Raw genomic sequence first — 22654 nt, forward strand, 5'->3', positions numbered from 1 at the left:
CCTTTGAGTCTTTGTTGAGGGCATGCTTCAATGATGTGTTGCATTGTTTGCTGCTCTCCACAAGCACACCGTGGGGTTGGACTGCTGCCCCATTTGTGAAGGCTGGCCAAGCAGAGGCCATGTCCAGTCCTGAATCTATTCAGCTTCGTCCACTGCTTCCTTGGGAGATTGTTGCCAGGGACCGGTAGGGTGGGGTCTGACACCAGATGTTTATTTGGGACGTCCTTGGACTCCCATTCCTTTTTCCAAGCTCATTGGATGGTGAAATCAGCTGGTGGTGGGTTCTTCCAAATTGGTGGTCTAGATGGAAGTCGAGCAGTGGGTGGGTTGAAGATGTCCATGTGAATTGGCAGGTGAGGGGAGTTTTTGGTCTTTTGGAGCATCCTTTGAGTGAGGACTACTCGCCGGATGTGTGGAGGGGCTATGTTGGATAGGACAGGGAGCCAGGGGAGTGGTGTTGAGCGGATTGTTCCTGTGATGATCCTCATTGTTGAGTTCAATTGGGTGTCCACATGGTGTGTGTGGGATGACCAAAGCCAATTAACCTACAGACATGCACATCTTTGGAATGTACCTCGTGTCGACTATACAACGTTTCACTGTACCTTGGTACACGTGACAATAAACTAGAATAATGTCTGAAGGAGGGTCTCGACCCAAAACGTCACCTATTCCCTTTCTCCAGAGATGCTGCCTGACACACTAAGCATTTGGAGCACTGTGAACAAATTTGGGCCCCATATCTGAGAATGGATGTGCTGGCTCTGGAGAGGGCCCAGAGGAGGTTTACAAGAAAGATTCCAGGAATGAGTGGGTTAACATATGATGAGCGTTTGACAGCACTGGGCCTGTACTCCTGGAGTTTTGAAGGTTGAGGGGGGGGGACCTCATTGAAACTTACAGAATAATGAAAGGCATAGATAGAGTGGATGTGGAGAGGATGTTTCCACTGGTGGGAGAGTCTAGGACCAGAGGGCACAGCCTCAGAATTAAAGGGCGCTCTTTTAAAAAGGAGTTGAGGAAAAACTTCTTTAGTCAGAGGGTAGTTAATCTGTGGAGCTCAATGTGACAGAGGGCAGTGGAGGCCAGGCCAGTGGATATTTTTAAGGCAGAGATAGACAAATTCTTGATTAGAATGGATGTCATTGGTTATGGGTAGAGGGCAAGAAAATTGGATTAGGAGGCAGAGATCAGACATGAGTGAATGGTGGAGTAGACTCGATGGGCCGAATGGACTCATTCTACTCCTATAAATTGTGAACTTGTGAGAAGCGGTCTCGCCATTGGGCAATTGCTTCCCATGTTTTTCTTTTCACAGGGTTTTGCTGACGGCACTGAGGCAAATGTTTTATGTTGGGGTGGCCAGTGAGGCAACCATTTTGTCAGTCCATCCAAGATCTGTCGCGTGTTGGTGTGGACTCGGGGGTCTGAGCTGTAGGGAGAGGATGAGCAGGCTGTGACTCTATTCCTGGCAGCGCAGGGGGATGAGGGGTGATCTTATAGAGGTGTACAAAATCATGAGAGGAATAGATCGGGTAGACGCACAGAGTCTCTTGCCCAGAGGAGGGGAATCGAGGACCAGAGGACATAGTTTTCAGGTGAAGGGGAAAAGATTTAATAGGAATCTGAGGGGTAACTTTTTTACACAAAGGGTGGTGGGTGTATGGAATGAGCTGCCAGAGGAGGTAGTTGAGGCAGGGACTATCCCAATATTTAAGAAACATTTGGACAGGTACATGGATAGGACATGTTTGGAGGGATATGGACCAAGAGCAGGCAAGTGGGACTAGTGTAGACGGGGCATGTTATCCGGTGTGGGTAAGTTGGACTGATGGGTCAGTTTCCACACTGTATCACTCTGTCCCACTATAACTGGAGACATTAGTTATGGCTGAACACGTGCCTCACAATGGCACTGATATCCTCCTCCGGCAGCAGGTACTACACCAGCCCTCGCATGGGAGGATAAACCCCGGGAGAGGGGGAGTTACCTGTAGTCCTCTGAGTTGGTAGCCATCTCCCTCTTGAGCTTGCCCAGGATGGCGGCCCCTTCCTGCTGCAGCCCCGTTAACCGAGTGTCCTGCAGGACCTGTCTCATTAATGTCTGATCCTCCTCGATGAGTACAGCAACCTCCTGTAATAAATAGCAGGTGGAACAACGCACAGTCACAGGTGAATACGCAGCCCCCCGCCGTGTTGGGGAGGGGTCAGACTGTGTGAGAGGGGAGCGTGTGGGATCGGGTAAGGGAACAAGCTGTGTGTCTGGTATTGGAGAGGGGACTGAGACTGTGTGACGGGGAATGTGTGGGATCGGGAGAAAGAGATCAGGCTGTGTATTGGGGAGGGGGTCTGACCGTTTGTGGGGGGAGGGGATCCAGTATTGGGGAGGGGGTCTGACAGTGTGGGAAGAGGGGGGGGGGTTCCAGTATTGGGGAGGGGGTCTGACAGTGTGGGAAGAGGGGGGGTCCAGTATAGGGGAGGGGGTCTGACAGTGTGGGGGGAGGGGGAGTCCAGTATAGGGGAGGGGGTCTGAGAGTGTGTGGATGGAGGGGGGTCTAGTATTGGGTGGGGGGGGGGGTCTGACAGTGTGTGATGAGGGGAGGGGGAGTCCAGTATTGGGGAGGGGGTCTGAGAGTGTGTGATGAGGGGGGGGGGGGGTGTCCAGTATTGGGGAGGGGGTCTGAGAGTGTGTGACGGGGGGGGCAGTATTGGGGAAGGGGTCTGACAAGTGTGTTGAGGGGGGAGGTCCAGTATTGGGTGGGGGCGTTTGATAGTGTGTGATGAGGTGGGGGGGGGGTTCAGTATTGGGGAGGGGACTGGGCCGTGTATTGGAGAGGGGGGACACTGTTCCGAGTGTGTCGGCCGGGTCGGGAGGAGGGGGGGGGTGAGTTTGACCGATGAAGGGATCAGGGTCGTGTGTTGGGGAGGGAACCCCGTTCCCGGTGTGGGACGTGGGAGGGGAGGGGTCGGGGGGGGGTCAGACTGTGTATTGGAGAAGGTGACCCCGTTCGGAGTGCGTGTGGGGCGGGCGGGGTCCCGGTGAGGGTGTGACCCCCCGGCGTTACCTCCAGCGTGTGGGGAAGCCTCTTTGCCTCCAGCTGGTGCCTGGTGCTACGCAGGAACAGGATGGAGGTTCTGCAGGCTCCGGACAAGGACTCCAGGCTCTGCGGGAGGAGTGAAGGCATCGTTAGTGCCAGGCTGGGCTCTGGGGCACGAGACCTTCCCTCCCCTCCTCCCAATCCCATTCCCTCTCCTCCCCTCCCAATCCCAGGCCCTTCATCCCTACACCTCTCCCACACCTTTCACCAGCACCACCCCCTCCCTCACCCCAACCCTCGTTATCCACCCCCACCCACCATGGTCTATCTCAACCCACATGTCCAACCACACTCCCCCCCCCCTTCCATCTGCACCCTGCACCCCTCACAATCAGCCCCACCCTGCTGCCACCCTCTCCAATCCTGCCCCACCGCCCCCTCCCCTCCGCTCGCCCCTGCTCCCTCTGCCCATGGGAAGCCGCCACCCTCCAACAGCCTCCCGTCCCAGGGCGATCCATGCCTGGCACCTAACCCAGGAGGGGCATGTCCACGGGGGAGGTTCCCCCAACCTCTGGCCATTCCTATCCATCGCACTCAACTACTACCTACCTCATCGGGGACCCATCTTTGATCGGACTTTACCTTGCACTAAAAGTCCCCCCTCGACTCCATCCAAGGACCCAAGCAGTCTTTCCAGGTGAGGCAGAGGTTCACCTGCACCTCCTCCAACCTCATCTATTGCATCTGCTGCTCTAGGTGTCAACTGCTCTACATCGGTGAGACCAAGCGTAGGCTTGGCGATCGCTTCACCTAACTCCTCCGCTCTGTTCGCATAAAGCAACCTGATCTCCCGGTGGCTCGGCACTTCAACTCCCCCTCCCATTCCGACATTTCTGTCCTGGGCCTCCTCCATGGCCAGAGTGTGTCCCACCGCAAATTGGAGGAGCAGCACCTCATATTCCGCTTGGGCAGTATACACCCCAGCGGTATGAACATTGACCTCCAATTTCAGGTAGTCCCTCCTTTCTCCTTCCTTCCCAGCTCTCACACAGTCCACTGTCACCGCCTCTTCCTTTCTTCTTCCCGCCCCCCCCCCCACCAAGACATCAGTCTGAAGAAGGGTCTCGACCCAAAACGTTGCCTATTCCTTTGCCCCATAGATGCTGCCTCTCCCGCTGAGTTTCTCCAGCATTTTTGTCTGCCTTGCACTGAACGTTATTCGCTTATCATGTATCTATACACTTTGAATGGCTCGACTGTAATCGCGCATTGTCTTTCTGCTGACTGGTTAGCACGCAACACAAGCTGTTCACTATAGCTCGGTACACGTGACAATAAACTGAACTGACCACTCCCCCCACCTCCATCCACCCCCCACTCCCCACCTCCCCCCACTCCCCACCTCCCCCCACTCCCCACACCAAGGGAGCGGGCGAAATGCCCACCTGGCGAAATCGCGCCCACTTCTGGTGGTTGTACTGGAAGCTTCCGCCGAAGGGTTCGGTCAGCTGCGCGGGGTCCACGTACTCGTGCAGAGCCAGGATCGATGACACCACCTTCACCTGCGGGGGTCGTGGGGAGGTTAGAGGTTGACACGGTTACGGCCTTGCCCTGGGGAGACGCCGGGAAGGGTGGGGGGGGGGAGGGGGTCCAGGAACAGGGAGGTGGGGGTACAGGAAGAGAGAGGTGGGGGTACAGGAACAGAGAGGTGGGGGGTCACAGAATCAGATGGTCAGTGCGCAGGAAGGAGATAAAGAGAAATCCCTTTTTCCTTCCGTTTCAGGGGGTCCATTGATACTGATTGTCCATGATCGGGGGTAAAGTTTAACGCAGGTCCGGGAGGGAAGAAACCCGGCGTTGGGGAGGGGGGGTTTAAACAAGCGGCACGGTGGTGCAGCGGGTAGAGCTGCTGCCTCACTGCGCCAGAGACACGGATTCCATCCTGACTACGGGTGCTGTCTGGACGGAGTTTGTACATTCCGCCCCTGACCTGCGTGGGTTTTCTCTAAGATCTTCAGTTTCCTCCCACACTCCAAAGACGTGCAGGTTTGTAAGTTAATCGGCTTGCCATAAATATAAAATTGTCCCTAGTGTGTGTACGATAGTGTTAATGCGTGGAACCTCTTTGGTGACCCTCAGACTGTCCTTGATCGGACTTTGCTGGCTTAACCTTGCACTAAACGGAGACGAGGAAGACGGAGACCTTGCACTATTAGAACGGAGACGCTTTTATTAGAATGGAAACACTTTTTCTCACAGAGAGTGGTGATCCCGTGGAATTCTCTGCCTCAGAGGGCGGTGGAGGCCGGTTCTCTGGATGCTTTCAAGAGAGAGCTAGATAGGGCTCTTAAAGATAGCGGAGTCAGGGGATATGGGGAGAAGGCAGGAACGGGGTACTGATTGGGGATGATCAGCCATGATCACATTGAATGGCGGTGCTGGCTCGAAGGGCCGAATGGCCTCCTCCTGCGCCTATTGTCTATAAACGTTATTCCCTTATCATGTATCTATACACTGTAATGACTCGATTGGAATCAGATATTGTCTTTCTGCTGACTGGTAAGCACGCAACAAAAGCTTTTCACTCTAACTAAATGTGACGATAAACTTAACTGAACTGAAAGCGGACCGGCTGCAGGAGGCAGTGCAGGGAGGCAGTGCGGGGAGGCAGTGAGGGGAGGCAGTGCGGGGAGGCAGTGCGGGGAGGCAGTGCGGGGAGGCAGTGCGGGGAGGCAGTGCGGGGAGGCAGTGCGGACCGGCTGCAGGAGGCAGTGCAGGGAGGTAGTGCGGGGAGGCAGTGCGGGGAGGCAGTGCGGGGAGGCAGTGCGGGGAGGCAGTGCGGGGAGGCAGTGCGGGGAGGCAGTGCGGGGAGGCAGTGCGGGGAGGCAGTGCGGACCGGCTGCAGGAGGCAGTGCGGGGAGGCAGTGCGGGGAGGCAGTGCGGGGAGGCAGTGCGGGGAGGCAGCGCGGGAGGCAGTGCGGACCGGCTGCAGGAGGCAGTGCGGGGAGGCAGTGCGGGGAGGCAGTGCGGGGAGGCAGTGCGGGGAGGCAGTGCGGGGAGGCAGTGCGGGGAGGCAGTGCGGACCGGCTGCAGGAGGCAGTGCGGGGAGGCAGTGCGGGGAGGCAGTGCGGGGAGGCAGTGCGGACCGGCTGCAGGAGGCAGTGCGGGGAGGCAGTGCGGGGAGGCAGTGCGGGGAGGCAGTGCGGGGAGGCAGTGCGGGGAGGCAGCGCGGGGAGGCAGTGCGGACCGGCTGCAGGAGGCAGTGCGGGGAGGCAGTGCGGGGAGGCAGTGCGGGGAGGCAGTGCGGGGAGGCAGTGCGGGGAGGCAGTGCGGGGAGGCAGTGCGGGGAGGCAGTGCGGACCGGCTGCAGGAGGCAGTGCGGGGAGGCAGTGCGGGGAGGCAGTGCGGGGAGGCAGTGCGGGGAGGCAGTGCGGGGAGGCAGTGCGGGGAGGCAGTGCGGACCGGCTGCAGGAGGCAGTGCGGGGAGGCAGTGCGGGGAGGCAGTGCGGGGAGGCAGTGCGGGGAGGCATTGCGGGGAGGCAGTGCGGGGAGGCAGTGCGGGGAGGCAGTGCGGGGAGGCAGTGCGGGGAGGCATTGCGGGGAGGCAGTGCGGGGAGGCAGTGCGGGGAGGCAGTGCGGGGAGGCAGTGCGGGGAGGCAGTGCGGGGAGGCAGTGCGGGGAGGCAGTGCGGGGAGGCAGTGCGGGGAGGCAGTGCGGGGAGGCAGTGCGGGGAGGCAGTGCCGTGCACTGACGGTGAAGTGGGCCGCTGGAGGCCCTGCAACAGCCTGGGGCTCGGCTGGACCGGGCTCCGCTCCAAGAGGCCGAGCTCGTGGACCGGACGCTGCCCACGGCGGGGGAAGCGGGGACGGAGGGCACGGTTTTCCAGACCGACCCTGCAACTCCGCAAGGACAACGGGCCTTCACGGTCAGATCAAGATCCCTGCACTTACAACAATTAGGACTAGAAAATGGCGCTCTGTATATTGTCTCCAACTGCTACACAATTGTACTGTATCGGAGATGCTTTTTCATAGCGAGAGGATTTGAGTATCGGAGCAAAGAGGCCCTTCTGCAGTTGTACAGGGCCCTGGTGAGACATGATCACTATGAATGGCGGTGCTGGCTCGAAGGGCCAAATGGCCTCCTCCTGCACCTATTTCTATGTTTCTATGAGACCACACCTGGAGTATTGTGTGCAGTTTTGATCTCCTAATTTGAGGAAGGACATCCTTGCTATTGAGGGAGCGCAGCGTAGGTTCACCAGGTTAATTCCCGGGATGGGGGGACTGTCATATGAGGAAAGATTGGAAAGAGTGAGATTGTATTGGAGTTTAGAAGGATGAGGGGATATCTTATAGAAATGTATAAAAATTATAAAAGGACTGGACAGGCTAGATGCAGTAAAAACGTTCCCAATGTTGGGGGAGTCCAGAACCAGGGGCCACAGTCCAAAAATAAAGGGGAGATGAAAATGAGATGAGAAAAAAAAATTTCACCCAGAGAGTTGTGAATTTGTGGAATTCCCTGCCACAGACGGCAGTGGAAGCCAAATCACTGGATGAATTTAAAAGAGAGTTTAATAGAGCTCTAGGGGCTGGTGGATTCAAAGGATATGGGGAGAAGGCAGGCACGGGTTACTGATTGTGGATGATCAGAAGAAGGGTCTCAACACGAAACATCACATATTCCTTTTCTCCAGTGATGCTGCCTGACCTGCTGAGTTACTCCAGCATTTTGTGTCCTTAAACTAAATGAAACATTTGTGGGGACGCGGCGAGAGCGGGCGATCAGCATTGGCGCAGTGACCAGTGTGCGGGGGTCCCTACGTACCTGAGAGCCCCGCGGCCCCTCCTTGACAATCGGAGACTCCTTGCCCGTCAGCACCAGAATGGAGTGGATTCCTCCGGGGACGGTTCCCTGGGAAAACGGATCAAAGAGAGGAATGTCAGATTAAAAAGCTGCCAGTCTGCCCAGCTAATGCCCCAAACAGCGGAGAAACAATCACAGAGATTCACCTCCTCTAGCCGGGGGGGGGGGGGATTCCCAGATATTCACAGGGTGCGGAAACAACTTGCCCATGCCGACCAACATGTCCCGTCTACTCTAGACTCTCCTGCCCAAGTTGGGCCCATGTCCCTCTAAACCTGTCCTATCCATTTACCTGTTCAAATATATTTTAAATGTTGCGATAGTACCCTACCTCAACTAGGGAGAACTTGGGAGGGAGAGGAAGAGCGGAAGGTCCTCACATTTAATTGAATGTCCTTGAATCTTGGAGGTTTAGAAGACTGTGGACCAAGTGCTGGTAAATGGGATTAGTGCAGGTGGGACTTAACGGTTGGCATGGACATGGTGGGCTGAAGGGCCTGTTTCTGTGCTGCGTGACTCTATGACAACCAAACTTGTATACTCTGGCTTGTATACTATGGAATTTAAAAGGATGAGAGGGAATCTTATTGAAACATATAAGATTATTACGGGTTTGGACACTAGAGGCAGGAAACATGTTCCCAATGTTGGAGGAGTCCAGAACTAGGGGCCACATTTTCAGAATAAGTGGTAAGCCATTTGGAACGGAGATGAGGAAAAACTTTTTCACACAAAGTAAGTAAGTTTATTGGCCAAGTATTCACATACAAGGAATTTGCCTTGGTGCTCCGCCCACAAGTAACAACATGACATACAGTGACAGTTACGAATGTCTCAGAAAACACTAAATAATAATAATACATTAATGATAAAACACCATTGATCAAGCATGTGAACCAACAAAATACCAGATCAAAGGGAGGCTACAGATTTTTGGCTGTTGAGTAGAGCAACTACTCGTGGATAAAAACAGAGTTGTGAATCGGTGGAATTCTCTGCCTCAGTGGAGGGTGGTGGAGGCCGGTTCTCTGGATACTTTCAAGAGAGAGCTAGATAGGGCTCTTAAAAATAGCGGAGTCAGGGGATATGGGGAGAAGGGCAGGAACGGGGTACTGATTGTGGATGATCAGCCATGATCACATTGAATGGCGGTGCTGGCTCGAAGGGCCGAATGGCCTCCTCCTGCACCTATTGTCTATTGTCAAACAAAGATGGCAAGAATCGAACATGCAAGACAAAGAAGGCCACGATGTTCCAACTCTGCCGCCTTGTGCCGGGGAGAAGTATCTCACCTGGAAGATGTCGAAGGCTTTCCAAATCACCGCAGCTGGCCAGTGATGGTGGGACTCCATCAGCACTCGGAGGCCTCGCTCCTGCAGATCCTTCCTGCAGGGGCAGAAGGGGAACGGAGTTACACGGGGGTGGGAGCTCGCCCCTGGAGCGCGAGGGGGAGAGGTTAAAGGCCACAGAGGGAAAGACGACGAGTGAAGATCGTGCGTGGGGGAAGGGGGAGGATGGGAAAGGGACTTGGGAGGCGGAGAAACAAAAATGTAACTGTAAAAGGGAGGCGTGGAGGGAGAGAGAAGGACAGAATGGGCATTAGAATGAGAAAGAGAGAGGCGGATAGACATCGTTGAGGGGAGAGAAACTGAGGCAGAGGTAGAGAGACAAAGACGCAGAGAAAGAGGAAGCAAGCGACAAAACGTGAGGCAGAGAAGAGAGACAGAGGGGGGGAGAGAGAGAGAGACAGAGGGAGAGAGAGGGGAAATGACAGAGGGGGGAAATGACAGAGGGGGGAGAGACGGATATGCCAGTGGGCCGTGGTCCAAGTGTCCTCACCTGGAGATGGCGTGGAGGTACATCAGGATCCTGGCCAGCTGTGTGCTGCTGCAGGTGGGCTTGTGCAGGATGGGGTTCCTAGCCATGAGGATGACGAGGGCTCGGCCACTCCGGTCCCTGCTCCCTGCGGAAATGGTACAGAGAGACAATGAGGCCAACGGCCATCGCGGGCAGCTGCTGGATGGAACCACACTAGACGGGCACATACTGCACTGGAGGGACCCGCCCTGCACTGGAGGGGCCCGCACTGTACTGGAGGGGCCAGCCCTGCACTGGAGGGGCCCGCCCTGCACTGGAGGAACCCACACTGCACTGGTGGCGTCTGCACTGCACTGGAGGAGCATCAGGGAGAACATGCAAACTCCACACTGCCTTCATTGATCCACACTGGAGGGGCCCGCCCTGCATTGGAGGGGCCCGCACTGCACTGGAGGGGCCCGCACTGTACTGGAGGGGCCCGTACTGCACTGGAGGGGCCCGCACTGTACTGGAGGGGCCCGCACTGCACTGGAGGGGCCCGCCCTGCACTGGAGCGGCCCGTCTTGCACTGGAGGGGCCTGCACTGTACTGGAGGGGCCCGCACTGTACTGGAGGGGCCCGCACTGTACTGGAGGGGCCCGCACTGTACTGGAGGGCCCCGCACTGCACCGGCACGTACTGTACTGGAGGGGCCCGCCCTGTACTGGAGGGGCCCGCACTGTACTGGAGGGGCCCGCCCTGCACTGGAGGGGCCCGCACTGTACTGGAGGGGCCCGCACTGTACTGGAGGGGCCCGCACTGCACTGGAGGGGCCCGCACTGCATTGGAGGAACCCGCACTGCACTGGTGGCGTCTGCACTGCACTGGAGGAGCATCAGGGAGAACATGCAAACTCCACACTGCCTTCATTGATCCACACTGGATGGGCCCGCCCTGCACTGGAGGGGCCTGCCCTGCACTGGAGCGGCCCGTCTTGCACTGGAGCGGCCCGTCTTGCACTGGAGGGGCCTGCACTGCACGGGAGGGGCATCAGGGAGAACGTGCAAACTCCACACTGCCTTCATTGATCCTACAGTGAAGCCTGTACTGCACTGGGTGGGCCTGTATTGCTCACATTACACTGACCGCCCCTCCCACTATTACAAGTTACTTGCTCCTCATATTCCAGTTGTACTTCAGCCCTGATCTCGGGGCACCCTACTTCCACGGAGGGCTTATGAAGTTCGGCATCTCCCACCAACTTCTACAGATGCACCGTAGAAAGCATTTTATTGGGACACATTGCAGCACGGTTTGGGAACAGCTCCGTTGAAGACTGCAAGAAATGGAAGTGAATTGTGGACGCAGCCCAGACCATCTCACAAACTAAACTCCCTTCCATCTACTCCATCTACACTTCACACTGCCTCGGCAAGACCACCAGCATCATCAAGGTCCCTCCTTCTTCTCTCGTCTCCCATCAGGCAAGAGGCACAGAAATGTGAAAATGCAGAGGCTGTTTCTTCCCACCTGTTATCAGGAATGGACATTGAATTCTCTAATTTTCTCCAAGTTTACTTTCCTTTAGACTTTAGAGATACAGTGGAAACAGCCCCCCCCCCCCCCCCCCGGTCTGAGTGCGAGCTGACCAGCGATCACCCCACACACTAGCACTATCCTACACACTAGGGACAAATTACAATTTTACTGAAGCCAATTAACCAGCAAACCTGTACATTTTGGAGTGTGGGAGGAAACCGGAGCACTTTAGTAACTTGTCATTTCCTTTGTTGAACTAAATGAAGGCGCATGTTGCAATCAAAAGCGCTTGAACAATTGGTTGGGAAGAAAGCCAAACTGTAAGAAAGAGGACTGCGCCTCCTTTTCAAGAGCAGCCAGCTCTTGTACAGTCGGAGAAAACCCACGCGCTCAAGGGGTGAACGTACAAACTCCATACAGTCTATGAGAACTCCGGTAGTCAGGATGAAACCCAGGTCTCTAGGGCTGTGAGGCAGCAGCTCCACCGCTGTGCCACCGTGCGGCCCGGGTCTCGACCTATTCTCTGCTCCACCCTCGACTCACCTGGGAGGGAGAGGACCTCCGACTGCAGCACATCCAAATCGACCTCCAGCAGAGTTGTGGTGCAGGCGTGACTGGGGAGCGCTGGATCGAGGAGACGGGGATGGCTCTGTGTTGCAGCATCGATATCCCCTCTCCCAGGGCTGGTTGGATGGTTCGACGAGGCATCTGATGGCCGGTGGGGGGATTCCTGGCGAGGTTCGGGTGAGGCGGCTTCAGACAGTTGGGGTGAGGGAATGTTGGCCACTTGGTGTGAAGGAGTGTCGGGCAGTCGAGGGGAGGGAATGTCAGAGAGTTGAGGCGACGGGGCCTCGGTGGGTCGAGGTGAGGGAATGTCAGACGGTTGAGGCAATGGGGCCTCGGAGGGTCGAGGTGAGGGAGCCAGAGTAGATGGTGAGTTTGCCTCGGAGTGTGGAGGTGAGGGGGCCTGGGTTGGTGGGCATATGGGAGCGTCAGGAAGTTGTGGCAGGGGGACCAGAGACAGACCTGGGGAGGGGTCCTCAGTGGGGACATCGGACGGACAGGACGAAGGGGTGGTGGGTGGATGGGGAGGAGGGACATCGACCAGACCGGGCGAAGCGGTGTCAGACGGACCAGGTGAAGGGGTGTCGGACAGAATGGGCAGACGGACCACAGGCAGAGGGGTTTCTGTTGGACCGGGCGGAGGGGACTGGGACGGACTGGGCAGAGGGGTGTCTGTTGAACCAGGCGGAGGGAGGTCAGACGGACCGGGCAGGAGGGCCTCTGTTGGACAGGGCGGGGGCACCAGGAGCGTGGGAGGGTGGGGTGGATGGGGCGGAGATGCATCAGTTGGATCAGGCAGAGGGGGGTCAGAGGGATCAGGCAGTAGCGTCTCGCTCAGACAGGGCGGAGGGGCAGTTGACGGACAGCGTGTGGGAGGGTGGGGTGGATGTGGTGGAGGGGCTCCCGTGGGACCAAGCGGAGGAGGGTTGGAGGGACCAGGCAGACGGGCCTCGCTCGGACTGGGCGGAGGGGCCTCGGGCAGTTGCTGGGCTGGAGGTGTCAGCTCCTCCTGCTGTTTGGAAGGTTGGCAAGGTGAATCCCTTCCCCCTCCCCGGCCTCTGCGCACGTCAACCTCGGGGGAACCTGGAGGAAGGAAGAGAGAGGTGCCGTGAGTGGGAGTCAGGGCGAGAGAGCAGTGCTAATGGGAGTAGAACAATGCAGAGATGAGAAATATAGTGCAATCCCCTTCCCTCATTGACATAGTCTAGTTTAGTTTAGAGATACAGTGCGGAAACAGGCCCTTCGGCCCACCGAGTCGGTGCTGACCAGCGATCCCCGCACACTTAACACTATCCATTAACACCATCCTACACACACTAGGGACAATTTACCTACAAACCTGTACGTCTTTGGAGTGCGGGAGGAAACCGAAGATCTCTTAGAAACCCACGCGGTCATGGGGGGAACGTACAAACTCCGTACAGACAGCACGCGTAGTCGGGATCGAACCCGGGTCTCCGGCGTTGTTGTAAGGCAGCAACTCTACCGCTGCGACACCCTACCGCACTAGTCATAGAGTCATACATGTGGAAACAGGCCCTTCGGCCCAACTTGCCCATGCCGACCAACTTGCCCCATCTACACTAGTCCCACCTTGGGCGTTTGGCCCTTATCCCTCTAAACCTCCCCTACCCATGTACCTGTCCGATTGTTAGTCCCTGCCTCAACTACCTCCTCCGGCAGCTCGTTCCATGCACCCACCACGCAACATCTCAATCCATGACAGACACAAAAAGCTGGAGTGACTCAGCGGGACAGGCAGCATCTCTGGAGAGAAGGAATGGGGGACGTTTCGCATCGCAGTTCCATCTTACACATCTCAATCCATGAGCTCACATCTGCCCCTACATACCAAGGGAGCAGGTGTGTAGGAGGGAACTACAGGTACTGGTTTACACCGAAGATAGACACTAAATGGTGGAGTAACGCAGCAGGAGAAGAAGCGTCTCTGGAGGGAAGGAATGGGGGACATTTTGGGGGTTCAGAGTACAGGCCTCGTCAGCCAATAGCTGCTGAGTCCTGGTCGTTACCTGATCCTGTCCGACCAATAACCGTCTAATCCCAGTTGTCGTTGTACTCTGATTTCAGAGCTAACAATGATCCATTCTACATTTTCCTTGATCAAAGTCCCCTTTGATCTCTCGTTTTCACACCTTACCATTCCATGTCTCTATGTCTCCCTCTCCCCTGACTCTCAATCTGAAGAAGGGTCTCAACCCAAAATGTCACCCATTCCTTCTATCCAGGGACACTGACCCACTGAGTTGCTCCAGCATTTTATGTCCATCAAGAGAGGTGATCCCTTACCTTCTTCAGTGGAATCTGAGCTGTGCTCCCTTTGGGATACTTCAGCAGGGTGACCTCGGCTTGACAATCCCTCTCGTTCTCTGGCCTCCCCTGATGTCCTCTGTTCACCTCTCAGGTTGTGTACAGGTGCAGCTGTTGTCACACCGTCCGGCCATCTCGCCTCCTCCCCTCCATGGTGCTCCCGCTCCGACGAAAGACCCCGCACATTGGGGGTGGGTAACTCCCCTGCCCCTGTGGGCCTTGCCCCATCCCACCGACAGTCTCCTCGGGCCTCCTCTGGGGGAGAGGTGGGTCTCTCTGTCTGGTCGACTAGCGTGTGGGCTTGCGACAGGCAACATTCTGCCGTCTGGGTGATCGTGGGTCCAGAGTAGTTAACCTCAAGCCCTGAGCTTTGCGGTAATGAGTTCAACCGGTCCCCCTCTGGGCAATCCACCAATGAGATCCTGGATCCCGTTGCTGCAACCAATGGCTGTGTCCTGACGGCAGATTGTTCATTGGCCGAATGTGACCTATCAGCACAAGTTCTGGCTGGATCTCGCTCAGCATTGGTCTGCCTTAGTCCAGGTCCTACAGACTCAGCCAATGAATCACCAGTCAAGGCTGTTTGTTCAGCCAATGGCTGTTCTCTCCCAGGTCTTGGGGCAGCCTCGTCAGCCAATGGCTGCTGAGTCCTACTCGTTACCTGATCCTGTCCAGCCAATAACGGTCCAATCCCAGATGTCGTTGTACTCTGATTGGTCAATTCAGATCCCATATATTCATCCAATGGGGGTGTGGTGCCAATTGCCATGGCAGGCTGCTGACTCAATGATTGGTCAGTCGTCATCCTTGACTTGACCTGTGCATCTAAAGACTGCCTGGTGCCAGATGCAGGCGGCCTCTGTTCAGCCAACAACTGCTGAGTCCCCGTTTCCAATAAAGTTTGTTGACCAGACGAATGTTCAGGCCCAGTTGTTGCTGCAATTTCTTCAACCAGAAATGTTTTGGTCCTCGTCTTTGGCAGCTTGATCACAGCCATGGAATGTTTGGTCCCGGTTTTTCGTTCGCTCTCCCGAGGCAGCGACATCCCAGGCAACGTATTTGGCAAAACCCTTTTCGCCGGCGACGGCACGATCCCAGTTTTCCATTGGTCCAGTGACGGGTCACTGCCAAATTTCCGTGAATGCCGCTGGGATGTAGGTTTTGGCGAGCTCCGATCAGGCAGTGGCCGGCGAGACGCGGGTTTTGGGCAGGGATCCGGTGTCAATAGCCGGCCCCCATTTTGCGGCGAGCCGTCACCAGCCAATGGCACTGGGGACTGTTCATTTGCAGCCAATGGCATTGGGGATCCTTCCCGTCCAGCCAATAGGGTAGGGGACCCTTCACGTCCAGCCAATAGGGTTAAGGATCCTTCCCGTCCAGCCAATAAGGTTGGGGACCCTTCCCGTCCAGCCAATGGCGTTGGGGATTCTTCCCGTCCAGCCAATAGGGTTGGGGACCCTTCCCGTCCAGCCAATGGCGTTGGGGATCCTTCCCGTCCAGCCAATGGCGTTGGGGACCCTTCACGTCCAGCCAATAGGGTTGGGGACCCTTCCCGTCCAGCCAATGGCGTTGGGGATCCTTCCCGTCCAGCCAATGGCGTTGGGGACCCTTCACGTCCAGCCAATAGGGTTGGGGACCCTTCCCGTCCAGCCAATGACAGTCCAGTTGCCATGGCCGACGTGCCTTCTATAGCCAATGGATGACCGGGTCTCATTTCGGACGGGCACGCTTCTTCGTCCAATCGGCATGCGGTCCTGCCCGGGGCGCGCTCCTCCTCGGCCAATGGCAGCGCAGAGCCGCTGCCCGGTCCCACGTGACCGAGCTCGCCATCCAATGGGGTCGCGGCTTCCGGACGGGGCGGCTCGGGGGCGTGTGCGTCGGCGTCGCCTGCTCCCTCCACCTCAGCTCGGCCCGTCGCCCCGGGCAACGGCGTGGCCTGCTCGGCGGCGGCGCGGCTGTTGCTCGACGTCCTGCTCCTCCGTCTGGTCCCACCTCCGCCGCCGCCGCCGCCGCCACAACCGCCGCTGTCGCCCCTCCGACGCCGACGGCGGTGCTGCCAGGCCCCGCGCCGCGCCCGCGCATGCGTGCCCGCAGGCCGACGGCGCCCGGCGGCGGCCGGCAGCGAGGCCGTGCGCGAGGCGGGCAGCGCGCAGGCGCGGCGCGGGCGCGGGCGCGGGCGAGGGCAGCCACGCGCGTGCGCGGAAGCTTCCAGAAGCTCGACGTACTCGCCCTCGTCGCCATCTTGAAGTTGGTGGTCGTCGTTGTCGTCGAGGCCGCAGGCCGTCACCGAGCAGTAAGTGGAAGCCTCGCCGTCCGGAGCGTCGTTATCCCAGCTCCAATCCTGCCCGTTGCCCAGGCTTCTCTTCAGGCCGGCTTCGGCCCCGGTCCGCGGCTCAGCGTCCGCTCCGTCGCCCGAGGGCCGTCTCCTGGTCCCGATGGCGGGCGGGCGAGGCCCGGCTTCGGCTTCGGCTTCGGGCCCGTCCTCGGGCTCCAACAGCGGGTAAACCACCCGCCTCCAGGGCAGCCTCTTCAGCCGGCCCCCTTCGGCCGCCAGGCACCACTCGAGGCCGAGGCCGCCGCCGCCGCCTCCTCCTCTGCCGCTGTGGCGCCGGTTGACTCCGTCCAGCCACTCGGCGGTGAAGAGGTGCGGGTAGGAAGCCTCGGGCACCGGCTCCGACCCCGGGCCTTCTGGGCCCGGCCACCTCAGCAGCAGGCGGGCCCCGCGGCCGGCCTGGCGGGGAGCCAGCTGCAGGTAGAAGTCGCCGGGACGAAGCTGGCGCCAGTCCAGGGCAGCCAGCTGCACCACCACCAGGCCGCGCTGGCACAGGGGCCAACCCGCGTGGGCGAAGCGGCGGCCGCCATACGGTTCCTGCATATGGGGGGGGGGGGGGGCAGAGAGAGAGAGGGAGAGGGAGGTGAGACAAGTGAGTTTATTGTCATGTGTCCCTGTATAGGACAATGAAATTCTTGCTTTGCTTCAGCACACAGAACATAGTAGGCATTTACTACAGAACAGATAAGTGTGTCCATATACCATAATATAAATATATACACACATGAATAAATAAACTGATCAAGTGCAAATAACAGAAAATGAGTTATTAATAATCAAGAGTTTTGTCCGAGCCAGGTTTAATAGCCTGATGGCTGTGGGGAAGTAGCTATTCCTGAACCTGGTTGTTGCAGTCTTCAGGCTCCTGTCCTTGGTCCATTAGACCAGTGGTTCTCAAATGGGGGTACGCGTACCCCTGGGGGTACGTGAAGGCACTCCAGGGGGTACGTGAGATTTTAAAATATAGGCCTATGTAGGCCTATATTTTTGCGCTGGTTAGGGGGTACTTGGCTGAAAAAATATTTCACAGGGGGTACATCACTGAAAAAAGGTTGAGAACCACTGCATTAGACAATAGGTGCAGGAGTCGGCCCTTCGAGCCATGCCGAACACTTGATCATATAACCATATAACTATGATCATATAACCATATAACAATTACAACACGGAAACAGGCCATCTCGGCCCTTCTAGTCCGTGCCGAACACTTACTCTCACTTAGTCCCATCTACCTGCACTCAGACCATAACAATTGCAGCACGGGAACAGGCCATCTCGGCCCTTCTAGTCCGTGCCGAACACTTACTCTCACCTTGTCCCATCTACCTGCACTCACCATAACCTTCCATTCCTTTCCCGTCCATATACCTAACTAATTTATTTTTAAATGATAAAATCGAGCCTGCCTCCACCACTTCCACTGGAAGCTCATTCCACACAGCTACCACTCTCTGAGTAAAGAAGTTCCCCCTCATGTTACCCCTAAACTTCTGTCCCTTAATTCTCAAATCGTGTCCTCTTGTTTGAATCTTCCCTACTCTCAATGGAAAAAGCTTATCCACGTCAACTCTATCAACCCCAATCATTCCCAATCAGTACCCCGTTCCTGCCTTCTCCCCATATCCCCTGACTCCGCTATCTTTAAGAGCCCTATCTAGCTCTCTCTTGAAAGCATCCAGAGAACCAGCCTCTCTGAGGCAGAGAATTCCACAGGCTCACAACTCTCTGTGTGGAAAAAGTGTTTCCTCATCTCCGTTCTAAATGGCTTACCCCTTATTATTTTTCTGTGGCCCCTGGTTCTGGACTCCCCCAACATCGGGAACATGTTTCCTGCCTCAAGCGTGTCCAAACCCTGAATCTCCTCTCATCCTACTAAATTCCAGAGTTTACAAGCCCAGCCGCTCCATTCTATCAACATATGACATTCCCGCCATCCCAGGAATTAACCTGGTGAACCTACGCTGCACTCCCTCAATAGCAAGAATGTCCTTCCTCAAATTAGGGGACCAAAACTGCACACAATACTCCAGGTGTGGTCTCACTAGGGCACTGCACAACTGCAGAAGGACCTCTTTGCTCCTATACTCAACTCCTCGTGTTATGAAGGCCTACATGCCATTCGCTTTCTTCACTGCCTGCTGTACTTGAATGCTTACTTTCAGACGGTGGCCCCGTCGCCACAGACCTGGGCAAAGCGGCGTACGTTTCCTGCGGTGGCAGGGAGAGGCGGTGAGAGAGGACACATGGTCCTTGGCCCCAGCCCAGTCCCGTACGGTGGCCTTGGCACCCCAGACGGAGGTCCCGGTGGTCCTGGCACCTCAGATGATAGTCCTGATGCCCAGACGGTTTGCCACGGACCTCTGGACAGTAGCCCTGACGCACAGACTGTGTCCCCGGCGCTCCGGACGGGTGGGCCCGGAAGTAGCCCAGTCCATCTGAACCCCATTCTGCCTTCACCCCATAACCCTTGACACCCTTACTAATCAAGAATCTGTCAATCTCCACTTTAAAAACACACAATGACTTGCCTCCACAGTTGTCTGATTTATTGGCAGCTGTAAGTAGGGAGTGTATGGAGGGGGTGCAAAAGTGGGATAGCATAGGACCAAGGGGCCCCAGTGATGAGATTGTGAAAGTGAGGGCGGGAATGGGATCCCTGCCGATGGTGGTTTAGGAAAAGGGGGGAGGGAGGGAAGGCAGGCAGGGACCCTGATGATGGATGAGAGTGGGGGATGGGAACTCCGATGAAAGGTGGGGGATGGGGGACCCCGGTGAGTTTTAGACTGAGGGAAGGTAGAGGCTCCTGGTGATGCCTCCACCTCCACGGAAGGTAATGATATTCTGCTCAGTTTGAAGACCTGATAATCCAGCGAGCTTGGGTCATTTGGGACTATTGGACTTTATTTTGCACTTGTACTTCCTGCTTAGAGTTTTAGTTCACTTTCTAAAAATGTTGTTTTGTATTTTAATTTTCCAGTGACCCTGTGAATTGAGAATGATCATTGAGACCCGTGATGGGGAAGATGGAGTGCAGGAATCAGCGATTCTGGTAAGGGGAGAGGGAAAGTAAGGATCGTGACCTCAGTGAGCTGGAGGGAAATGGAAGACTGCTCAGTTTCCATACAAAACTCAGATACCCGGGAATGCCTGGGTCTATGGTACCGGACTAGCAAATTGTTCCAGACTATTGGATGTTGTGTTGTATTATAATAAATTTCTCTGTGAATTTTGTGAAGCATGGGATACGGAATCCTACGTAGTTTGAAGGCAGTGTGGGAATGACAAGGATCAGGGAGTCGGGAACCGATTTCTTGCAAGCCTGATGTTGAACCATCAGTTTTGAAAAAAATGTTGACCACTGGTTCATGAGAGTTTTACTGTACTCAGCTCCATCCCTACTGTGCCCCAATTAAAACTGCCTGATGCTCACAACCCCCATGTCACCTATTCCTTCTCTCCAGAGATGCTGCCTGACCTGCTGACTTACTCCAGCAATTTGTGTCTATCTTTGATTGATACTCACACAGGCCTGTTGCTGGATAGTTTGCAGGATGTGCTTAGCAGGGATGAAGAAATCGATGATATAGCGCAGAGCATCATGTTGGTAGATCTTCTCCAGTACATCAAACACCTGCGCAAGGAGGGTGGCAGCTGTTTCTTCAAATGGGGGATAGAGGGCAGAGAGTGATCTCTGAATGCAGCTGTCTACAGCTTCAGACTCCTGCAAAGAAGGTGATTAAAAAAGTAAAAATGGAAAAAATCTTTTTTTTGTTTGCAAAGGTAAGTTTATTGCAAATTCAAAGGACAGCTTATTCACTATTCTAAGGAAACGTCAAGCCAAAATAAAAAAAACAAACAAGGAAGTATCAAAGCAATGATAATATTGGTATCCAAGAGCCCCTGCAGTGCCCAGCCATCTCGGAAAGCAGCCAAGGTGCCTATGAACACAGTGTACTCCCTCTCCAGGGGCACCCGGGCACAGATTTAAGCTTGGAGGAGGGACGGGCAATCAGCCTGGGCAGAACCTGAGCATGATCCTACCACCCCAGCAATCGACCCAACCCCTTCTGCGCCATCTGGTTCCAGTTACTGTACAACATCCAGTTCCACCAGCCTCAGTCCAACGCTCCAGTCTTCAAAAAGTTCCCACATCCCAGAGTTATTACCCATCAGCAAGTGGGAGGTGTTTCCAGCAAGGAATTGAAGTGCCATTCGCCATTAACCTGCAAACGTCTCTGCTGTTTGTGCATTTGACCAAAATTATTTGCTGCCATTTGTCATCGCAGTCTTGGTCATAAGGTCATAAATGATAAGAACAGAATTAGGCCATTTGGCCTATCAAGACTACTCTGCCATTCAATCACGGCTGATCTATCTCTCCTTCCTAACCACATTCTCCTGCCTTCTCCCCATAACCCCTGACACCTGTATTAATCAGGAATCTATCTATCTCTGCCTTAAAAATATCCCTTGACTTTTGGCCTCCACAGCCTTCTGTGGCAAATAATTCCACAGATTCACTACCCTCCAACTAAAGACATTCTTCCTCATCTCCTTCATAAAGGAATGTCTTTTAATTATGAGGCTATGACCTCTAGTCCTAGACTCTCCCACTAGCGGAAACATCCTCTCCACATCCACTCTGTCCAAGCCTTTCACTATTCGGTAAGTTTCAATGAAGTCCCCCCTCATTCTTCTAAACTCCAGCGAGTACAGGCCCAGTGCCATCAAACGCTCATCATATGTAAACCCACTCACTCCTGGAATCATAAACCTCCTCTCCAGAGCCAGCACATCCTTCCTGAGATATGGTGCCCAAAATTGCTCACAAAACTCCAAATGCGGCCTGACCAGAGCCTCATCATTACATCCCTGGATTTGTATTCTAGCTCTCTTGAAATAAATGCTAGAATTGCATTTGTCTTCATTACTCTAGATTCGACTTGCAAATTAACTTTTAACTTTTTGGGAATCCTGCACCAGCACTCCCAAGTCCCTTTGCACCTCCGATTTCTGGATTCTCACCCCATTTAGAAAATAGTTGTAGACAAGCACCAGACACGGAATATGATTCAAATTCATCTTTAATCAGCACTGAAACTTAACAGCATTGAGGACGGTTGGTTGTCAGTACATCCTAGCTGCTCAGACTGGCAGTGCCGGAAACGAGTGTTAGTATAAGTGTTATAGTGGGGTGGAGTTAGTGATGCTGGCTTGTGTGATTGGTTCACATGAATCATCAATCTACATCCTTACCCCTAAAGATTAATGTGTGGAAGGGCACCCATACCATGGAGTTAAACATACTCGCCATATCTGTCTGGTGGTCTACTGACAAGGCCCGAGCGCGTGCGGACCAAACCCTCCCCCCCCCCCCCCCCCCCCCCCCCCCCCCTCACCAGAAAGATGAGACGGAGAGCCTGGAGGCGAGAATAGCGCGGTGGGCGCTTGTGGTGACCGAAAGGGGAAACACGCGGTAGGTGAGGCCCCGTGGTTAGTGGAGACCGAGGGACGTGGAGGGGTGCAAGGCATGCGGGGATGGGTGGGAGACATCGCAAAAGGCGGCCGGAACTGGAGCGGCGGAGCATAGGGACCAGCAGGCGGTGGTCGGGGCTCCCTCACAGCAAGCAGGTGTTGTTGACTTCTCCTGTATACCGCTCCCTCACAGTCGACAAGGTATGATCGTGGCTCGTCAGTCGGGCTGACAACAGTGCCCAGACGGGAATGGCCAAGTACATCCGGGACCGCATAGCTTCCTGCCCCACTTTCAACCTTGCGCCTCATCAGCAGCGGCAGCCCCTCCTGCAACAACCTCCACCAGCACTGCCCTGGACGTCGCTGGTGGCAGACATTCCCGAATGGTGCGGAAAGCACTACCTCGTTCTGGTCTCCAATTGGAGGCGTGGGTTCGTATCCCACTTCTGACACCATGTAGAGAGTATTCCAGACACGGAATATGATTCAAATTCATCTCTAAACAGCACTGAAACGTAACAGCATTAAGGACGGTTGTTTGTCAGTACATCCTAGCTGCTCAGACTGGCAGTGCTGGAAACGAGTGTTAGTATAAGTGTTATAGTGGGGTGGAGTTAGTGATGCTGGCTTGTGTGTGATTGGTTCACATGCATCATCAATCTACAATAGTCTACGCCTTATTCCTACTACTAAAATACATGACTCCACACAT

General features: G+C 55.5%; 1 protein-coding gene across 1 annotated transcript in view; it reads right to left on the reverse strand.

Annotated features, from left to right (window-relative positions):
• Positions 1-22654, reverse strand: part of LOC116969901 (mediator of DNA damage checkpoint protein 1-like) — a 55902-nt gene that overhangs the window by 18158 nt on the left and 15090 nt on the right. Inside the window, exons 2-10 of the mRNA XM_033016658.1 lie at positions 19991-20188; positions 14115-17004; positions 11787-12890; positions 9747-9870; positions 9200-9293; positions 7869-7955; positions 4484-4600; positions 3066-3164; positions 1992-2134 (exon numbers count right to left, since the gene is read on the reverse strand). Coding sequence (XP_032872549.1) covers positions 1992-2134; positions 3066-3164; positions 4484-4600; positions 7869-7955; positions 9200-9293; positions 9747-9870; positions 11787-12890; positions 14115-17004; positions 19991-20188 — 4856 coding nt within the window. The remainder of the gene's footprint in view (positions 1-1991; positions 2135-3065; positions 3165-4483; positions 4601-7868; positions 7956-9199; positions 9294-9746; positions 9871-11786; positions 12891-14114; positions 17005-19990; positions 20189-22654) is intronic.

The sequence above is a fragment of the Amblyraja radiata genome, unplaced genomic scaffold (assembly GCF_010909765.2).
Source record: "Amblyraja radiata isolate CabotCenter1 unplaced genomic scaffold, sAmbRad1.1.pri scaffold_397_ctg1, whole genome shotgun sequence".
NCBI classification, from domain to species: domain Eukaryota; kingdom Metazoa; phylum Chordata; class Chondrichthyes; order Rajiformes; family Rajidae; genus Amblyraja; species Amblyraja radiata.